The sequence below is a fragment of the Hemitrygon akajei genome, chromosome 9 (genome assembly GCF_048418815.1).
Source record: "Hemitrygon akajei chromosome 9, sHemAka1.3, whole genome shotgun sequence".
In the NCBI taxonomy this organism is placed as follows: domain Eukaryota; kingdom Metazoa; phylum Chordata; class Chondrichthyes; order Myliobatiformes; family Dasyatidae; genus Hemitrygon; species Hemitrygon akajei.
The window spans coordinates 101,491,092-101,508,376 of NC_133132.1; the positions used below are offsets into that span (position 1 = coordinate 101,491,092).

The 17,285-nt window shown below is 40.6% G+C and overlaps 1 protein-coding gene across 2 annotated transcripts in view; it reads left to right on the forward strand.

Moving 5' to 3' along the window:
• disc1 (DISC1 scaffold protein) overlaps positions 1 to 10,066 on the forward strand; it is a 135,196-nt gene extending 125,130 nt beyond the window's left edge. For both annotated transcript variants that reach the window (XM_073056675.1, XM_073056676.1), the window contains 2 exons: positions 1,467 to 1,586; positions 4,141 to 10,066. In XM_073056675.1, the coding sequence (XP_072912776.1) occupies positions 1,467 to 1,586; positions 4,141 to 4,254 (234 nt within the window). In that variant the 3' untranslated portion in view covers positions 4,255 to 10,066. The remainder of the gene's footprint in view (positions 1 to 1,466; positions 1,587 to 4,140) is intronic.
• Positions 10,067 to 17,285: the final 7,219 nt, after the last annotated feature.

Genomic DNA, 17,285 nt, shown 5'->3' on the forward strand with positions numbered 1-17,285 from the left:
CCCTTCTTTCTTTCTCGATTTCCCATTCTGGTGCTCCCCCTTACCCTTTTTATTCCTGCAACCTGCCCATCATCTCTCCCTAGTCCCCTCCTACTTCTGTTTCTCCCATGGTCCATTCTCCTCTCCTATCCAATTACTCCTCCTTCAACCTTCTTTCTCATTCACCTATCGCCTCCCAGTTTCTCACGTCATCCCCCCTCCCCCACCCACCCACTTTCCCACTCTTCTGGTTTTACCTATCACCTGCCAGCATGTACTCCTCCTATGTTCTTATTCTGGCTTATTCCCTTCCCCCCCCCCTTCATTTCCCATCCCAATGAAGGGTTTCAACCTGAAATTCAAGTACTTATTCCTCTCCATGGATGCTGCCTGACCTGCTAAATTCTTCCAGCATTTTGTGTGTGTTGCTCTTAAATTTTCTCTTTTGAGCCCAGATGACCCTGACGGTCTCGCAGGTGAAGTATCATCTTACCTAACAGGACTGTTTGAGGCCCTGATTGGTGGTGAGGGAGAATGTATTGGGGCAAGTGTCACACTTGTCCAGTTTATAGGGATAAGTGCCAGGAGGGAAATCAGTGAGGATGGATGAACAGACAAAGGAGTTATGTAGAGAATAACCCCTGTGAAAACCGGGGGTGGGGAGAGGTAAAGTGGTGTTTACTAGTAGGATCCTTTTGAAAATGGCATAAGAATCAGAGAATGATTTGCTGGATATGGAGGCTTGTGGGGCACAAATACTTGTACTTAGTTTCCCTGTGGGTGGAGAGGTAGAAAAATCTTTTCCCTTTAAGCACTTTATGGAAACGAGTAAACGATCAACAGTCCTGCTGAAGAGACTCAGCTCAAAGCGTCAACTGTTTGCTCTTTTCCACAGATGCTTCCTGGCATGCTGAGTTCCTCCAGCATTTTGTGTGTTGGTCTTTATTGCTGCCCAGACCCAACAATGTCCCACACTTAACTGTGCTGGCAGGGATTCCCTCACATCGTCACCTCCTGACCAGTATGTTATTGCACTGAACAGCAGCACCTCCCCACCCTCCCCACAAATTACACAGCACCATCCATCGAAAACATCCTCTCCACACTGTACCACTGGAGGGAGGATAGGAATTTACACCAGCTGCCAGGTAAAACTGCACACAGCAGCCAGAGTACTTGTCATTTTTAAAACACAAGTGGATACATAGATATGAGTATTTGGGCTGGAAGACCAAGAACACTATAATGAATCAGCCCTATGTGGAACAATACTGAGCCAAGTACCAATATACAAGACACTCCACTCCTGCATCTGAACTATTGCCAGTTCAGACTACGTAATCAGCCATAATCACTTCTGCAAGCCTCTCCATTATTACAAACAGTAATTAGACAAAAATATAGAACAGAGGCAATTTTGAAGTTTGCATTTTTGATATGCTTCAAAGAGCACTTGTAAAAGTAATCCAGTATGTTTTTTTTTGCAGGTTGCCTGTAAGGGTTCTGCATTGAAAATAGAGGAACAATGTGAAAATATTAGTGACAAGCTGGTACATTTGGAAGAGCAGCTGCAAGTGGCAATAAACAATCAGGATGACAGTCTTACTCATATCCTTTCATGTTGGAATTGCAGATCATATTTAAGGCTTTGCAGCAAGTGGTTACCAGTCTTTGATCCTATTGTAGGTATTAAATTTGCAAGATTTTAAAGTCTTTTGAAATTTTATTTGCCGGGAGTAGCTTCTTCCAAGCTTAATAGAAACATAGAAAACCTACAGCACAGTACAGGCCCTTCAGCCTACAAGGTTGTGCCGAACATGTCCCTACCCTAGAAATTACTAGGCTTACTTATAGCCCTCTATTTTTCTAAGCTCCATGTACCTATCCAAAAGTCTCTTAAAAGACCCTATCGTATCCGCCTTCACCACCTTAATGGAGTTTTGTCCAAAGAGTAATTTTTAAATTGCAGTTTGTATTTCTAGTTGAAGAACAATAGGACTTAGCAAACTGTATGCATTCCAGATCACAACCTTGTGTATATTTTCCTTCATTGTTACTGTATTGCTTTGACTGTGAAATAAGGACTTTGTTTAACATGACTCACTGATGGTAGTGAGTGTATATGTGGAAGTAGTTGAGGCCAGTACAACAATATTATTTAAGAATCACTTGAATGGGTATATGGAAGGTTTGGGGGTTGTAGGCATATGGGCAGAATGCAGGAAGTCGGAAGTTCAAAGTTCAAATTAAATTTATTATCAAAGTACGTATATGTCACCATATACAACCTTGAGATTCATTTACTTGCAGTCATTCACAGTAAATACAAGAAACACAATCCAACCAATGAAAAACTACACCCAACAGGATGGACAAACAACCAATGTGTAAAAGACAACAAACTGTGCAAATACAAAAAGAAAAAATTAATAATAAATAAATAAATAGATAGATAGATAAATAAACAAACAAACAAGCAAGCAAGCAAACAATAAATATTAGGAACATGAGATGAGTCCTTGAAAGTGAGTCCATATGTTATGGGAACAGTTCAGTAATGGGAAGTTGAATGAAGTTATGTCCTCTGCTTTAAAAGTCTGGTAGTTGAGGAGTAATAGATGTTCCTGAATGTGGTGGTGTGGGTCCTGAGGCTAGTGGCTGAACACCATGGTCATCATGGACACATTGGGTCAAGTGGCCTGTATCTGCACTGAATTGCTCTATGACTCTATGGCTAATGAGTTATTCTGTGTAATTAATTAAATTTATTGAATGAATGCCAACGGTGTAGTCAGTGTAACCTTCAGTTATGATCATGCATAATTGGATGGGTACTGAATAGATATAGTAGTTCACAACTGAGCAGAAGATGAGTACATTATCATAATCTAACCTTGAAGCCTGATTAGTGCATAGGAATTTGATATTTGTGCTATCACAGCAATGTTGTTGACAGAAGGGCAAAATTAGCAAAATTTCAGAATAGATTGTTCAACCATGACATGGAGTTTGTAAAGGGAGAGTTGGTATTACACTATTTGTGAGAAGTTCATTATTGCAGGAAAAAGGAAAGGTAACCTGTGAAGAAGCCAAAGCAGGTCATGACTCAGCTAGGGTAAACTACAGGCCTACTTAAAGTCTGTAAGGGATAGAGGAGCATATATGTAGACAAATAATAGATAATATAAAAATAACTGAATTATTGTCAGAGGAGATTTCATTTTCGCAAATATTAATTGGGATTACCTGGATCCACTCTATCACAGTAGTCACTCTTCAGTTAATTCAATTTCCATTATGGAATATGAAGAAATAGGTATAGTGATAGCAGTACTACTGAAGAGTAGTGCTTCAGAACTAGCTGTGCCTTTGGGTGAGCTGGCATCTAATCCAACAATGTGGATAATTGCTCAAATAAGCCCAAGTCACAAAAGCAGTTAAGATCCAAATTAGTTAATTACTGCATGGTCAGCTTACACTTAACAATCAGTATTAGTGAGGTATAATATTGTTGATAGTTCTATAATTTGCTCACAGATAACTAGGTTAGCTATTGTCTGGACCACTAACTCTAGATCTCATTTTAGCCTTGGTGCATTGAGGAACCCTGGAACAAAACATAAGTCAACACACATGAAGAAAGAGTGAACACCAAGGGATGGAGTCATATTTTGCACAAAGGAAGGTGATTATGTTGTTGCAGTTCAGTCATTCTATCCCCAGGACATTATTGCAGGAGTTTTATTTATTTAGAGATACAGCACAGAACAGGCCCTTCCGGCCCAGCAACCCACCTATTTAACACTACCCTAATCACAGGACAGTTTATAATGACCAACTAACTTGCCTTTGGACTGTGGGAGGAAACACATGCGGTTTACGGGTAGAACCTACCAAAATCCTTATAATTGAATTCTAAATTCAGAAATGCCTTGAGCTGTAATAGTGTCATGCTGACCACTACGCTACCATGGTTGTTCAGAGTTCAGATGGCCCAGCCATCTTCAGTTCATTTTATTTAAGGTTAAATTGAACAAAATAAGCTTCTTGTTTCAAAATTTTCCTGGCCTGTATTTTAATAGTCAACATACTTGGTAACTAATCAATCCTGAAGACAACAGCAGCTAAGCACTCTCATGTTTTATCCTTAATAAATGTCCACAGTATCTACAAAGAGAAACCCAGATGGTAAAAGAAGCACTACAGGCGATGTTGAAACAGCTTTTGTCTTTGGAAGAGGATACGACAGAAGACTTTGTAGTTAACATCTGGTGACTAAAGAAGGAATTGCTAGAAGGCAAAGTCACCTGATGTTGACTTGTAACATTCCACTTTTGTTATCTGTAATATTTTAGAGTTAGTTCTAATAATTGCTGTACAAAAATGACAATCATTAATAAGCACTTGATTTAGATCCAGGTTCTAAATTTAATCTGGTAATATTAGCTTACATTAGTATTTGCTTTTAATGTCAGAATTAATGTGAATCTTTTGTTTCACATAAAATACTAGAAACAAAAGTAGGTGCAACTTCACATGTTTAGTAAAAAGAAAGTTTCATATATTTCATACCTAGAAGATAGCACTTCTATAATTCAAATCCTCAATATTTTCTCCACTACGTTATTTGAACATTTCTGATTTTATTCATTGTTCATAAGGAAGATGACCAATGGTGCATTTTCTACTAAGAATATCTGAGAATTCTACTAGGAATTCTTTGTTACATGGCTGTCTGTGGGGAAGACGAATCTCAGGGCTGTATACTGCATACATACTTTGATAATAAATGTATGTTAAAACTTGAAACAGTGCACTCAGTTTAGCATAAATCATTCGGTCAAATCAACTTCCTTATTCACAAACCAAATGCAAAACTTGTTTTCTAACTTTCAGTAAGACCAGATGTGATTCTTTAAGAATCAATGGAGCCAACTCCCTAGTTTGCAGTAGGAAGTAGGAAGTGGCCATTGAGGCAAAAGAAAATACCATTAGAGGCCCAGTGTATTTAGAAAGATAGAAAACCTACAGCACAATACAGGCCCTTTGGCCCACAATGCTGTGCTGAACATGTACTTACTTTAGAAATTACCTAGGGTTACCCATAGCCCTATATTTTTCTAAGCTCAACGTACCTATCCAGGAGCCTCTTAAACGACTCTATTGCATCTGCTTCCACCACAGTCGCAGGCAGCCCATTCCACTCACTCACCACTCTTTGCGTTTAAAAAAAATCTTACCCCTGACATCTTCTCTGTACCTACTTCCAGCACCTTACAACTGTGCCCTCTTGTGCTAGCCATTTCAGCCCTTTGGAAAAAGCCTCTGACTATCCACACGATCAATACCTCTCATCATCTTGTACATCTCTATCAGGTCACCTGTCATCCTCCTTCATTCCAAGGAGAAAAGGCCAAGATCACTCAACCTATTCTCATAAGGCATGCTCCTCAATCCAGGCAACATCCTTGTAAATCTCCTCTGCATCCTTCCTATAGTTTCCACATCTTTCCTGAAGTGAGGTGACCAGAACTGAGTTTAGTATTTCATAATGCAGTCCCAGCATCTTGGTCTTTTTCTCTGTTTTGCTATAGAATACAATTTAAATGGAATAATTCCTAAGTGGAGTATTTCCTAAAGTTCCTTAGATGGTGTTTATCTGTCAGGGAGACTAGCAAATCAAAGTTTGTTCTTAATAACTGCCTGAAGAAAAATCTTTGGGAGTTATTGATTAGTTTGTTACTTGGATCACAATGTTTCAATTCTGAAGCACATATTTAATTGCCTCAAATTGTACTTCAACCAATTATTTTATAGGATAGACTTAGTCTTATTCTGGTTTTGAAGCAATTTAAGTATTTTCACTTAAAGCAAATAGTGATACCTCCATCACCCTGGATACTGAGGACCATATCTAGATTACTGCTTGGTGCCAGAGATTAGTATTTCCCATCAAAATGGGGTGATATTCAATAAAACCAAAGTTCATTGTTAAAGTAAGTCACTGATATAAACCACTTCTCTTGGATCTAACAGTGACACCAGAATTCCCGTAACAACAGTATGCTTCCATAAATGAATGTTTCATTTGAGTCACCAGGCACCATAATCAAACATTCATTGCATTTTGGATGGTGTGTTCCTTAGTTTGATTACATTCAGAACTTGAATAATGCATTGCATTAAATATTTTTAAATTTGCCTTTTTCTGAATTGTCTTGGACCTTTTCCAAGAAAGTAACAATACAAAATTTCCCCAATTATCAAGCAGAAATGCTGACATGAGAGCCTATGGAACTCACCAGAAAACGCAGGAGTAGCTGGTAGCTGACATTTGTGAACAATATAGTAAAGAGCTCTAAGGGGCTTCATTGATAGCGCCTAACATTGCTATGGCACAATATAAAAGTAGATAATTTTTGTGAATGTATATGGTCTAAAGGTAAGGCCAGTGAAGATTTAATGGAAAATTAAGCTGGTAATTTTAAAAATGTAATGCAATTCCCATGTAATTTCAGGTTACACCGTGGTCTCACACTGAATATAGGGTATCATCATTCACTCATCTTCAAACTGTATGTAATTTGTTGTAATGAGCTTTAGAATGGAGTTCCTTTTGGAAGTAGTATCAAGGGAGTGTTGGTTACAGCTAATTCAATTAATTAAATTTAAAAGAAAGTAAAGGCCCATGAAGATTTGATATTTCATCTGTAAAATATGCAATATAGAATAAGTGAATGGTGTGAACAGAATAAACATTTCATTCACTGAAAGTGAAATCTTTGATATAAATCTCTTGATAATCACTGAATCTTTTCAGGCACTTAAGATGTACAGAATAATAAAATTTCTAGGTCTTTTCCCTTTTAAAGAGATGGAAAATGATTTGGATTTTTTTTTACACTGTTCAGCAATGGGCAGAATGCACTTTACTGGCATTATGCTTCCAGAATATGAACTTCAGTAATATCTCAGATATATTTACATTACAACTGAAAACTCATCTTAGACACCATTGAAACAATGGCCAGATAATTTGTTTTAATAATGATTATTAGGGAAGGATAGGTGAAGGTACTAGGAATATTGCAGATAGTGCTGGAAAAGAATTTGTGAGGATGATATTTATAACAGTACACACTTCTGTTGTATAGTTTTTACATTCTTTCACTTTCAGTATGCAAGACCGCTATTCAAAATGCCAAGGAAGCGGCCTGGAAGACTAGCACGCCTTCAGGGTTTCAGGATTTCGTGGCTCTGGAGGCAGGCGAACTTGAGGTCGGTGCCTCCACAGGAAATTGGTGTGTTGTGGGAGTACACAGATGATTGAAAGCAGCAAGCTGGCTGCTGGCTGTGTACCCAGAGACCCGAATTCTTTGGGCACAGAGCTTGGAAAAAGTGATGCAACGGTCTTTTAACTCCATAACTCAACAAGTTGTTTTGTTATGTCTTCCCTCTTGCTGTGAAACAGGGACACCTCTTTTTCCCTTATTGGGGGGGAGAGAGAGAGCCTGTGGTATGTTGAATTACTGGGTGAATAAGTACTCTTTGGATTACTGCAAGTCTGTGATTTTATTGATGCTTTGCTGCATGCTTGAGAGCTCAGTGAGGGGTGCCAATGTTTTTTTTGCTGGTGGGGGAAGGGTAGTTGTTTCTTTGCTGCTGCTGCTTATGCGTGGGTGGGGGGAGCTGAGGGGGGATTTAGGGTTCTAACATTTAATTGTCATTCATTCTTTGGGACACTCCTTTGTTTTTGTGGATGGTTGTGAAGAAAATAATTTCAGGATGTATATTGTATATATTTCTCTGACATTAAATGTACCTTCGAAACCTTTGAAGTCACAGAGGAAAGAAACAAATCCTTAGGCCTACTGTGTCCATACCAACCAAGTATGCATCTAACTAATCACATTGATCAGGACTTGCCCATCTGTGCCTTGATGATTTAAATGCTTGTCTCGAAACATAAATATTGTGAGAGTACCTGCCTCTATCTCTCACTCAGGTAGTGCGCTCCAGATTTCTGCCTGCTGGTAGAAAAGTCCTTCCTGAGAGCCATACTAAACTCATTACTCCTTATTCTGAATGTATGCTTTCTAGTTTTAATCACCTCTCCTATGGGAAAGGTTTACTATTGTTTTTCCTATATGTGCTCCTCATCTTTGTGTGCCCCTATTTTCCCTCATAGAGTTACTGAAAGAAGTTGTTTCAAAGACCAACTTAGGTCTTCTATGTTTCTAACCATCATTGTATGAAGCTGTGTCCTTCAGTGAGGGTGCTGTTTCTTTGTGTTTGAGTAGAAGCAGTTTGCCAAGATTAAATGCCCAAGGATCAGGTCAAAGTACAATCTTAAAAATAACTATTACTATGGATCATTGATGGTCAAAAGAAACTTTGTTGAGATGATTGACAAGTAGGAGATGCCTAATAGTCACAATGCAGGAGGTTTCTCAAGTCCTGAAGAGCACCCTATAATCTTTATCTGTGCAGCAATGACCACCACAAATGTTTTGAACAGGGCATTTCAGAGAGCTACTTACACTATTAACATTTGTTCTGTAGAGATTCTGAAGCTTCATGCAATGCTTTAAGCTGTAAACCTTGGGCAACATTATTGTCTCCAAAGAAGAGCATTGATGGAATTTCAAGTTGCCTTTTTTGTAAAAGGCTCCCAATAATTTGTGACTTTACAATAGATTCTTTCCTGAAATGCAATCACCTCTAGCCTGGGAGGCTTCAAAGGAATGAATCTTGAATTTATAGGTATCTAACAGAGATTGTTATCTAACAAAATGATTTTATAATCATTACCACAGCAATTCGCACCTACTCATCAGCAGAGGGAATGCAAAGTACACAATTAAAGGCCTTCCTTGCCCTTTCTGGTGCAGTTATTAAATTTCACCCTTCACAGTATTATGTTGCTGGAATTTTATTACTTTATGGCTGCTGCTGCTGCTATGTATTTGATTCACTGAATTTGCCATTTTTTTTCTCTTGTTGGAGACATTATTGACCCTTTTTCTCAGCTGCAAGAGAATCTTAATATCATTGTCAAAACATGTAATCATACTTCCTTAACAGGCATTTAACTTGAATCTTATAGTTACCTTAGTTCTTTTGAACAAGAACAAGATCATTGGTAAAGGAGAAATTGGTTGTACTGTAAGTTGTCGATTAATAGTTGCAGCTTTTCAGGAAGACAGACAATGCAGTTCCTTTTAAGGGTGTATTTTATATTGACTATTTCACCTAGCCTATGCCCTCCTTATGTAACAGAGAAAATTAGAGCACATTTAGTTAAGGTTACACTAGAGTTTATTTCTTGTACATTCATAATCTGCCAAACTCAGAAGAACCTCTTACATTTCTAAATATAAAGTCAAGGGATGTCGATTCATTGTATTCTCTCAACCTTTAATTTTTTTTCTGTAAATCTGGTTAAACTAGGTCAAGTAGTACCTATCTTCGGTTTAAAAAGTGGTTCACCAGTGCTCTTCAGGGATGGAAACATTTTTCTGGTCTGACATTTGTATGATTTCAGATATATTTGTATGTTTTTGCTGTCCTTTGGACTGGCTTAATATCCTCATTTGTATTCATTTGGCCAGTGCTTACAAACTACACAACTACTGTAGTGATTTGAGGGCCCACTGCCTTCAGGGAAGTTGGAGATGGACGATACATTATGAACATGAATAAAGTAATACTGAGTCATTGCGGTTTCTAGTTCCATTACAAATGCCAGTAATTTAACTTATTATTTAGCTCCATTGTGGCTTTTAAAGTTGAACACATGAATATTTTATTTTTTGGAGGATTTGTAGTTTATTTTAAGAACTGCATGTAAACAAAATAGGTATTACCACTAACAAAAGTATTTAAAAATCCATTGTACATACTTTATTGTGAAATCTCAATGACCATGATAATGTAGGCAGCTCAAGAATAACCATATTATTTACTGTCTTTTATACGTGAAGTTTAGAATGCCAGTGTTTTCAATAACCAGGGTGCATTTATATATTATACATATTTAGAATTTTAACAATATAATTAATTGACAGAATAAATTATATAAAAATAAGTTGCTTGGTGTAATTTATCAAAATGGATTTTAATATACAGGCGTCCCCCGCTTTACAAATGTTTGCTTTACGCCACTTCGCTTTTACAAAAAGCCTACATTAGTAACCTGTTTTCACATTACAAAGAGGATTTTCGCTTTTACGAAAATTTTTCCCATATAAATGAATGGTTCTTTGCTTTGCGCCATTTCGGCTTAAGAAAGGTTTCATAGGAACGCTCTACCTTTGTAGCGGGGGGGGGGGGGGCACACACCTATATCAGCTTGTATGCTTGGATAGTAAGAAATTCCATGTTTTCATTTTCTATCAAAGCTTTCATGGTTTTCTAAATTTGTCTGATTGTTAGATAAAGACTTCTGATCTTTTTTTCCCCAGACCTTATGAAGGGTCTTGGCCTGAAACTTTGACTGTACTCTTTTTACATAGATGCTGCCGAGCCTGCTGAGTTCCTCCAGCATTTAGTGTGTGTTTCAGGCAGTTAGGTGTAAAGTTAAAGGGAAGGACCTCCAAGGTTGCTACCTATGCCACGTGCTAGCGAGGCCAGAAATAGAAAGATTAAACACGAGGAAATCTGCAGATGCTGGAAATTCAAACAACAACACACACAAAATGCTGGTAGAACACAGCAGGCTAGGCAGCATCTATAGGGAGAAGCGATGTCGACGTTTCGGTCCGAGACCCTTCGTCAGGACTAAAAGAAAAGAAAGCTAGTAAGGGAGTTGAAAGTAGAGGGGGGAGGAGGAAATGCGAAATGATAGGAGTAGACCGGAGGGGGTGGGATGAAGCTAAGAGCTGGAAAGGTGATTGGCGAAAGTGATACACAGCTGGAGAAGGGAAAGGATAATGGGATGGGAGGCCTCGGGAGAAAGAAAGGGGGGGAGCACTAGAGGGAGATGGAGAACAGGCAGGGTGATGGGCAGAGAGAGAGAGAAAAAAAACAAACAACTAAATATGTCAGGGATGGGGTAAGAAGGGGAGGAGGGGCATTAACGGAAGTTAGAGAAGTCAATGTTCATGCCATCAGGTTGGAGACTACCCAGCCGGTATATAAGGTGTTGTTCATCCAACCTGAGTGTGGCTTCATCTTGACAGTAGAGGAGGTCATGGATAGACATATCAGAATGGGAATGGGATGTGGAATTAAAATGTGTGGCCACTGGGAGATCCTGCTTTCTATGGCGGACCGAGCATAGGTGTTCAGCGAAGGTCTCCCAGTCTGCTTCGGGTCTCACCAATATATAAAAGGCCACACCAAGAGCACCAGATGACTCACAGGTGAAGTGTCGCCTCACCTGGAAGGACTGTCTGGGGTCCTGAATGGTGGTGAGGGAGGAAGTGTAAGGGCAGGTGTAGCACTTGTTCCGTTTACAAGGATAAGTGCCAGGAGGGAGATCGGTGGGAAGGGATGGGGGGGACGAGTGGACAAGGGAGTCGCATAGGGAGCGATCCCTGCGAAAAGCAGAAAGAGGGGGGAGGGAAAAATGTGTTAGGTAGTGGGATCCCGTTGGAGGTAGTGGAAGTTACGGAGAATTATATGTTGGACCTGGAGGCTGGTGGGGTGGTAGGTAAGGACAAGGGGAACCCTATCCCGAGTGGGGTGGCGGGTGGATGGGGTGAGGGCAGATGTGCGGGAAATGGGAGAGATGCATTTGAGAGCAGAGTTGATGGTGGACGAAGGGAAGCCCCTTTGCTTAAAAAAGGAAGACATCACCTTCGTCCTGGAAAGAAAAGCCTCATCTTGAGAGCAGATGCGGTGGAGACAGAGGAATTGTGAGAAGGGGATAGCCTTTTTGCAAGAGACAGGGTGGGAAGAGGAATAGTCCAGGTAGCTGTGAGAGTCTGTAGGTTTATAGTAGATATCAGTAGATAGGCCATCTCCAGAGATGGAGACAGAAAGATCAAGAAAGGGGAGGGAGGTGTCGGAAATGGACCAGGTAAATTTGAGAGCAGGGTGTAAGTTGGAAGCAAAGTTAATGAAATCGACGAGCTCAGCACGCGTGCAAGAGGCAGCGCCAATGCAGTCGAGATTGTACAGTTTAACACATGGTTGAGGAGTTGGTGTTTGAGGGAGGGCGCCAGATTTTTGGACCATTGGGCTCTCTTCCAGGTTAGGTGGGACCTGTACCAAAGAGATAATTTGCACCTGAACAGTAGGGGGCTAATATTGTAACTGGAAAGTTTGCTAGTGCTGCACAGTAGGTTTAAACTAGAGTTGCAGAGGGTGGGAACCAGGGTGCCAGAACAGCTAGTAGAGTGGTGTGGAAACATGTTATTAAGAGCTCAGACAAAATCATGAATCAAAAGGCTGAGCATGGTGCAACAAATATCCTGAGCTGCATTTATTTCAATGCAAGAAATATTGTAGGAAAGGCAGATCAATACATGAAATTATGATATTGTAGCCATTGGTGAGACTTGGTTGCAGGTGGAGCAGAACTGGCAGCTCATTTTTCCAGGGTACTGTTTTAGATGGGACGGAGTGGAGGGATAGCATTGCTAGCCAGAGAAAATGTCATGGCAGTGCTTAGTTAGGACAAACTGGACAACTTGTCTCGTGAGGCATTATGGGTGGAACAGAGGAAAAAGAAAGGTATGACCACATTAATAGGGCTATATTACAGACCAACCAACAGTCCATGGGATTTAGAGGAACAAATTTGTAGAGAGATCACAGACTCCTGCAAGAAACAAGGTTGTTATAGTAGGTAATTTTTAATTTTCCACATTTTGACTGGGATTCCCAAACTGTAAAAGGGTGAGATGAGATAGAGTTTGTCAAATATGTTCAGGAAAGTTTCTTTAATCAGTGCATAGAAGTCCCAATGAGGGAGTGTGATACTTGATCTGCTATTATGGAATTAGACAGAGTCGATAACAGAAGTTTGTGTAGGGGAACACTTTGTATCTAGTGCCAATAATGCCATTACTTTAAAAGTAAATGTGGAAAAAGATAGGTCTGGTCCATGGGTTAAGATTCTAAATTTGAGAAAGGCCAATTTTGATGGTATCAGAAAAGATCTGGCCAAGTATGAATGAAGATGAACTGTTTTCTGCCAAAGGTGTACTTGGTAAGTGGGAGGCCTTCAAAAGTGAGATTTTGAGAGTACAAAGCTTGTATGTGCTTGACATGGTCCCACATGGGAGTTCAGTCACTTAGCATTCAAGATGAGGTAGTAAATTGGATTAGCCATTGGCCTCGCTGGAGTGCTGCAGGGATCAGTGCTGGGTCCGTCGCTGTTTGTCATCTATATCAATAATCTGGATTATAATATGGTTAATTGGATCAGCAAATTTGCGAATGACACCAAGATTGTGGGTGTAGTGGACAGTGGGGAAGAGTATAAGCTTGCAGATGGAAAAATGAATTGAATGGAATTTAATGTTGTCTAGCACAAGGTGTAGGACCAACCAGGATAGGTCTTACGCACCAAACGGTAGGGCAGTGAAGAGTGCTGTAGAACAAAGGGATCTGGAAATACAGGTCCATAAGTCATTGAAAGTGGCAGCATAGGATTGCAAAGAAAGCTTTTGGCACAATGGCCTTCATAAATAAAAGTCGGGCGTCAGAGCTTGAGAAGGGGAGGATTCACGGGCTTTTTCAGTTTTTTAAATGGCCAACCAATTGGGAGCGGAGGAACCGAAGACAGCCGGTCAGCTAGCGCACTATAAAAGAAGTTTCGTCTGGCGAAGCGGCGATGGTAGATTCCGGTAAGTTGTTGTTGTGTTTTTTTTCCTCATTCAATTTCTTTTTTTAGCTCATAAGTTTAGAGAATGCCAGGTAGGATGTTGGAATGCTCCTCTTGCAGGATGTGGGGAGTCAGGGAGACCTCTGGTGTCCCTGACAATGACACCTGCAAGAAGTGCATCCAGCTGCAGCTCCTAACAAACCGTGTTAGGGGACTGGGGCAGCAGGTGGATGACCTCCGGGTCATTAGGGAGAATGAGGAGTTTATAGATAATAGTTTCAGGGAGGTAGCTACACCAAAGGAGCAGGGTACAGGTAATTGGGTTACCGTCAGGCAAGGGAAGGGGAAAGGGCAGGCAGAGTAGGTTTCCCCTGTGGCCATTCCCCTCAACAACGAGTATACCGATTTGGATGCTGCTGGGGGGGCTGACTTACCTGGGACAAGCTGCGGCAGCCAGGTCTCTGGCACTGAGTGTGGTTCTGCAGTGCAGAAGGGAGGAAGAAGAGGAGAGCGGTAGTGATAGGGGACTCGATAGTTAGAGGTACAGACAGGAGGTTCTGTGGTCATGACAGAGACTCCCGGATGGTTTGTTGCCTCCTGGGTGCCAGGGTCAGGGATGTCTCTGATCACATGCGCAGCATTCTGAAATGGGAGGGTGAACAGCCAGATGTCATGGTACACATTGGGACCAATGACGTAGGAAGAAAGTGTGAGGAGGTCCTAAAGAATGAGTATAGAGAGCTTAGTAGGAAGTTAAAAAGCAGGACCTCAGGGGTAGTACTCTCAGGATTGCTACCTGTGCTGCATGCCAGTGAGGGTAAGTGTAGGATGCTCTGGAGGATGAACACCTGGCTGAGAAACTGGTGTAGGGGGCAGGGTTTCAGATTTTTGGATCATTGGGACCTCTTCTGGAGCAGGTGGGACCTGTACAAGAGAGACGGGTTACACCTGAACTACAGGGGGATCAATATCCTTGCAGGGAAATTTGCTAGTGCTATTGGGGAGGGTTTAAACTAGATTTGCAGGGGGTTGGGAACCAGAGTGCCAGAGCAGATAGTGGAGCAGGGGTGAAAATAAATGATGTTAAAAGTTCATGCAAAGTCTGAAATAGAAGGGTTGTGTGTGGTGGTAATAATCTTCTGAGGTGTGTCTATTTCAATGTGAGGAGTATTGTGGGGAAGGCATATGAACTGAGGGTGTGGATTGACTCATGGAATTATGACATTATAGCCATTAGTGAAACTTGGCTACAGGAGGGGCAGGACTGGCAGCTTAATGTTCCAGGGTTCCGATGTTTTAGAAGTGATAGAGGCAGAGGGATGAAGAGTGGCGGTGTGGCATCACTAGTCAGGGAAAATGTTACAGCAGTGCTCAGGCAGGACAGATTAGAGGGTTTGTCTACCGAGGCCATATGACTGGAGCTGAGAAACAGGAAAGGTATGACCACATTAATGGGGTTGTATTATAGACCACCCAATAGTCAGCGAGAATTGGTTGAGCAAATCTGCAGTGAAATAGCAGACAACTGCAGGAAACATAAGGTTATGATAGTAGGGGATTTTTATTTTCCACATATTGATGGGGACTCCCATATTGTTAAAGGTCTAGATTGGTTAGAGTTTATAAAATGTGTTCAGGAAAGTTTTCTAAATCAATATATAGAGGTACCGACTAGAGAGGATGCAATATTGGATCTATTAGGAAACGAGTTAGGACAAGTGACAGAAGTGTGTGTAGGGGAACACTTTGGGTCTAGTGATCATAAAGCCATTAGTTTCAACTTGGTCATGGATAAAGATAGATGTGGTCCTCAGGTTGAGGTACTAAACTGGGAAAAGGCCAAATTTGAAGAAATGAGAAAGGATCTAAAAAGTGTGGATTGGGACATCTTGCAAAGATGTGATTGGTAAGTGGGAGGCCCTCAAAGGAGAAATTTTGAGAGTGCAGAGTTTGTATATTCCTGTCAGGATTAAAGAAAAAGTGAATAAGAATAAGGAACCTTGGTTCTCAAGGGATATTGGAACTGATGATGAAGAAGAGAGAGATGTATGACAGGTATAGGCAACAGGGAGCAAATAAGGTGCTTGAGTATAAAAAGTGCAAGAAAATACTTAAGAAAGAAATCAGGAGGGCTAAAAGAAGACATGAGGTTGTTTTGGCAATCAAGGTGAAGGATAATCCTAAGAGCTTCTACAGGTATATTAAGAGCAAAAGGATAGTAAGGGATAAAATTGGTCCTCTTGAAGATCAGAGTGGTCGGCTATGTATGGAACCAAAAGAAATGGGAGAGATCTTAAATGGGTTTTTTGCATCTGTATTTACTAAGGAAACTGGCAAGGAGTCTATGGCAAACAAGTAGTGAGGTCATGGAACCTGTACAGATTAAAGAGGAGGAGGTGCTTGCTGTCTTGAGGCAAATCAGAGCAGATAAATTCCCAGGACCTGACAGAGTATTCCCTCGGACCTTGAAGGAGACTAGTGTTGAAATTGCAGGGGCCCTGGCAGATATATTTAAAATGTCAGTATCCATGGGTGAGGTGTCGGAGGATTGGAGGACAGCTTATGTTGTTCTGTTGTTTAAAAAAGGCTCTAAAAGTAATCTGGGAAATTATAGGCCGGTAAGTTTGATGTCAGTAGTTGGTAAATTATTGGAAGGAGTACTAAGAGATAGGATCTACAAGTATTTGGATAGACAGGGACTTATTAGGGAGAGTCAACATTGCTTTGTGCGTGGTAGGTCATGTTTAACCAATCTATTAGAGTTTTTTGAGGAGTTTACCAGGAAATTGGATGAAGGAAAGGCAGTGGATGTTGTCTACATGGACTTCAGTAAGGCCTTTGACAAGGTCCCGCATGGGAGGTTAGTTAAGAAGATTCAGTCACTAGGTATACATGATGAGGTAGTAAATTGGATTAGACATTGGCTGTGACTAGTGGTGTGCCACAGGGATCAGTGCTGGGTCCATTGTTATTTGTCATCTATATCAATGATCTGGATGATAATGTGGTCAATTGGATCAGCAAATTTGCTGATGATACAAAGATTGGAGGTGTAGTGGACTGTGAGGAAGGTTTTCAAAGTTTGCAAAGGGATTTGGACCAGCTGGAAAAATTGGCTGACAAATGGCAGATGGAGATTAATACAGACAGGTGTGAGGTATTGCACTTTAGAAGGACAAACCAAGGTAGGACAAGCAAAGTAAATGGTAGGACACTGAGGAGTGCAGTAGAACAGAGGGATCTGGGAATAGAGATACATAATTTCCTAAAAGTGGTGTCACAGGTAGATAGGGTCGTAGAGAGCTTTTGGCACTTTGGCCTTTATAAATCAAAGTATTGAGTATAAGAGTTGGTGAGGTTGTATAAAACATTGGTGAGGCTGAATTTGGAGTATTGTGTGCAGGTTTGGTCACCTAATTACAGGAAGGATATTAATAAGGTTGAAAGAGTACAAGGATGGTTTACAAGGTTGAAGGTTTACAAGGATGTTGCTGAGATTTGAGAAACTGAGTTACAGAGAAAGGTTGAATAG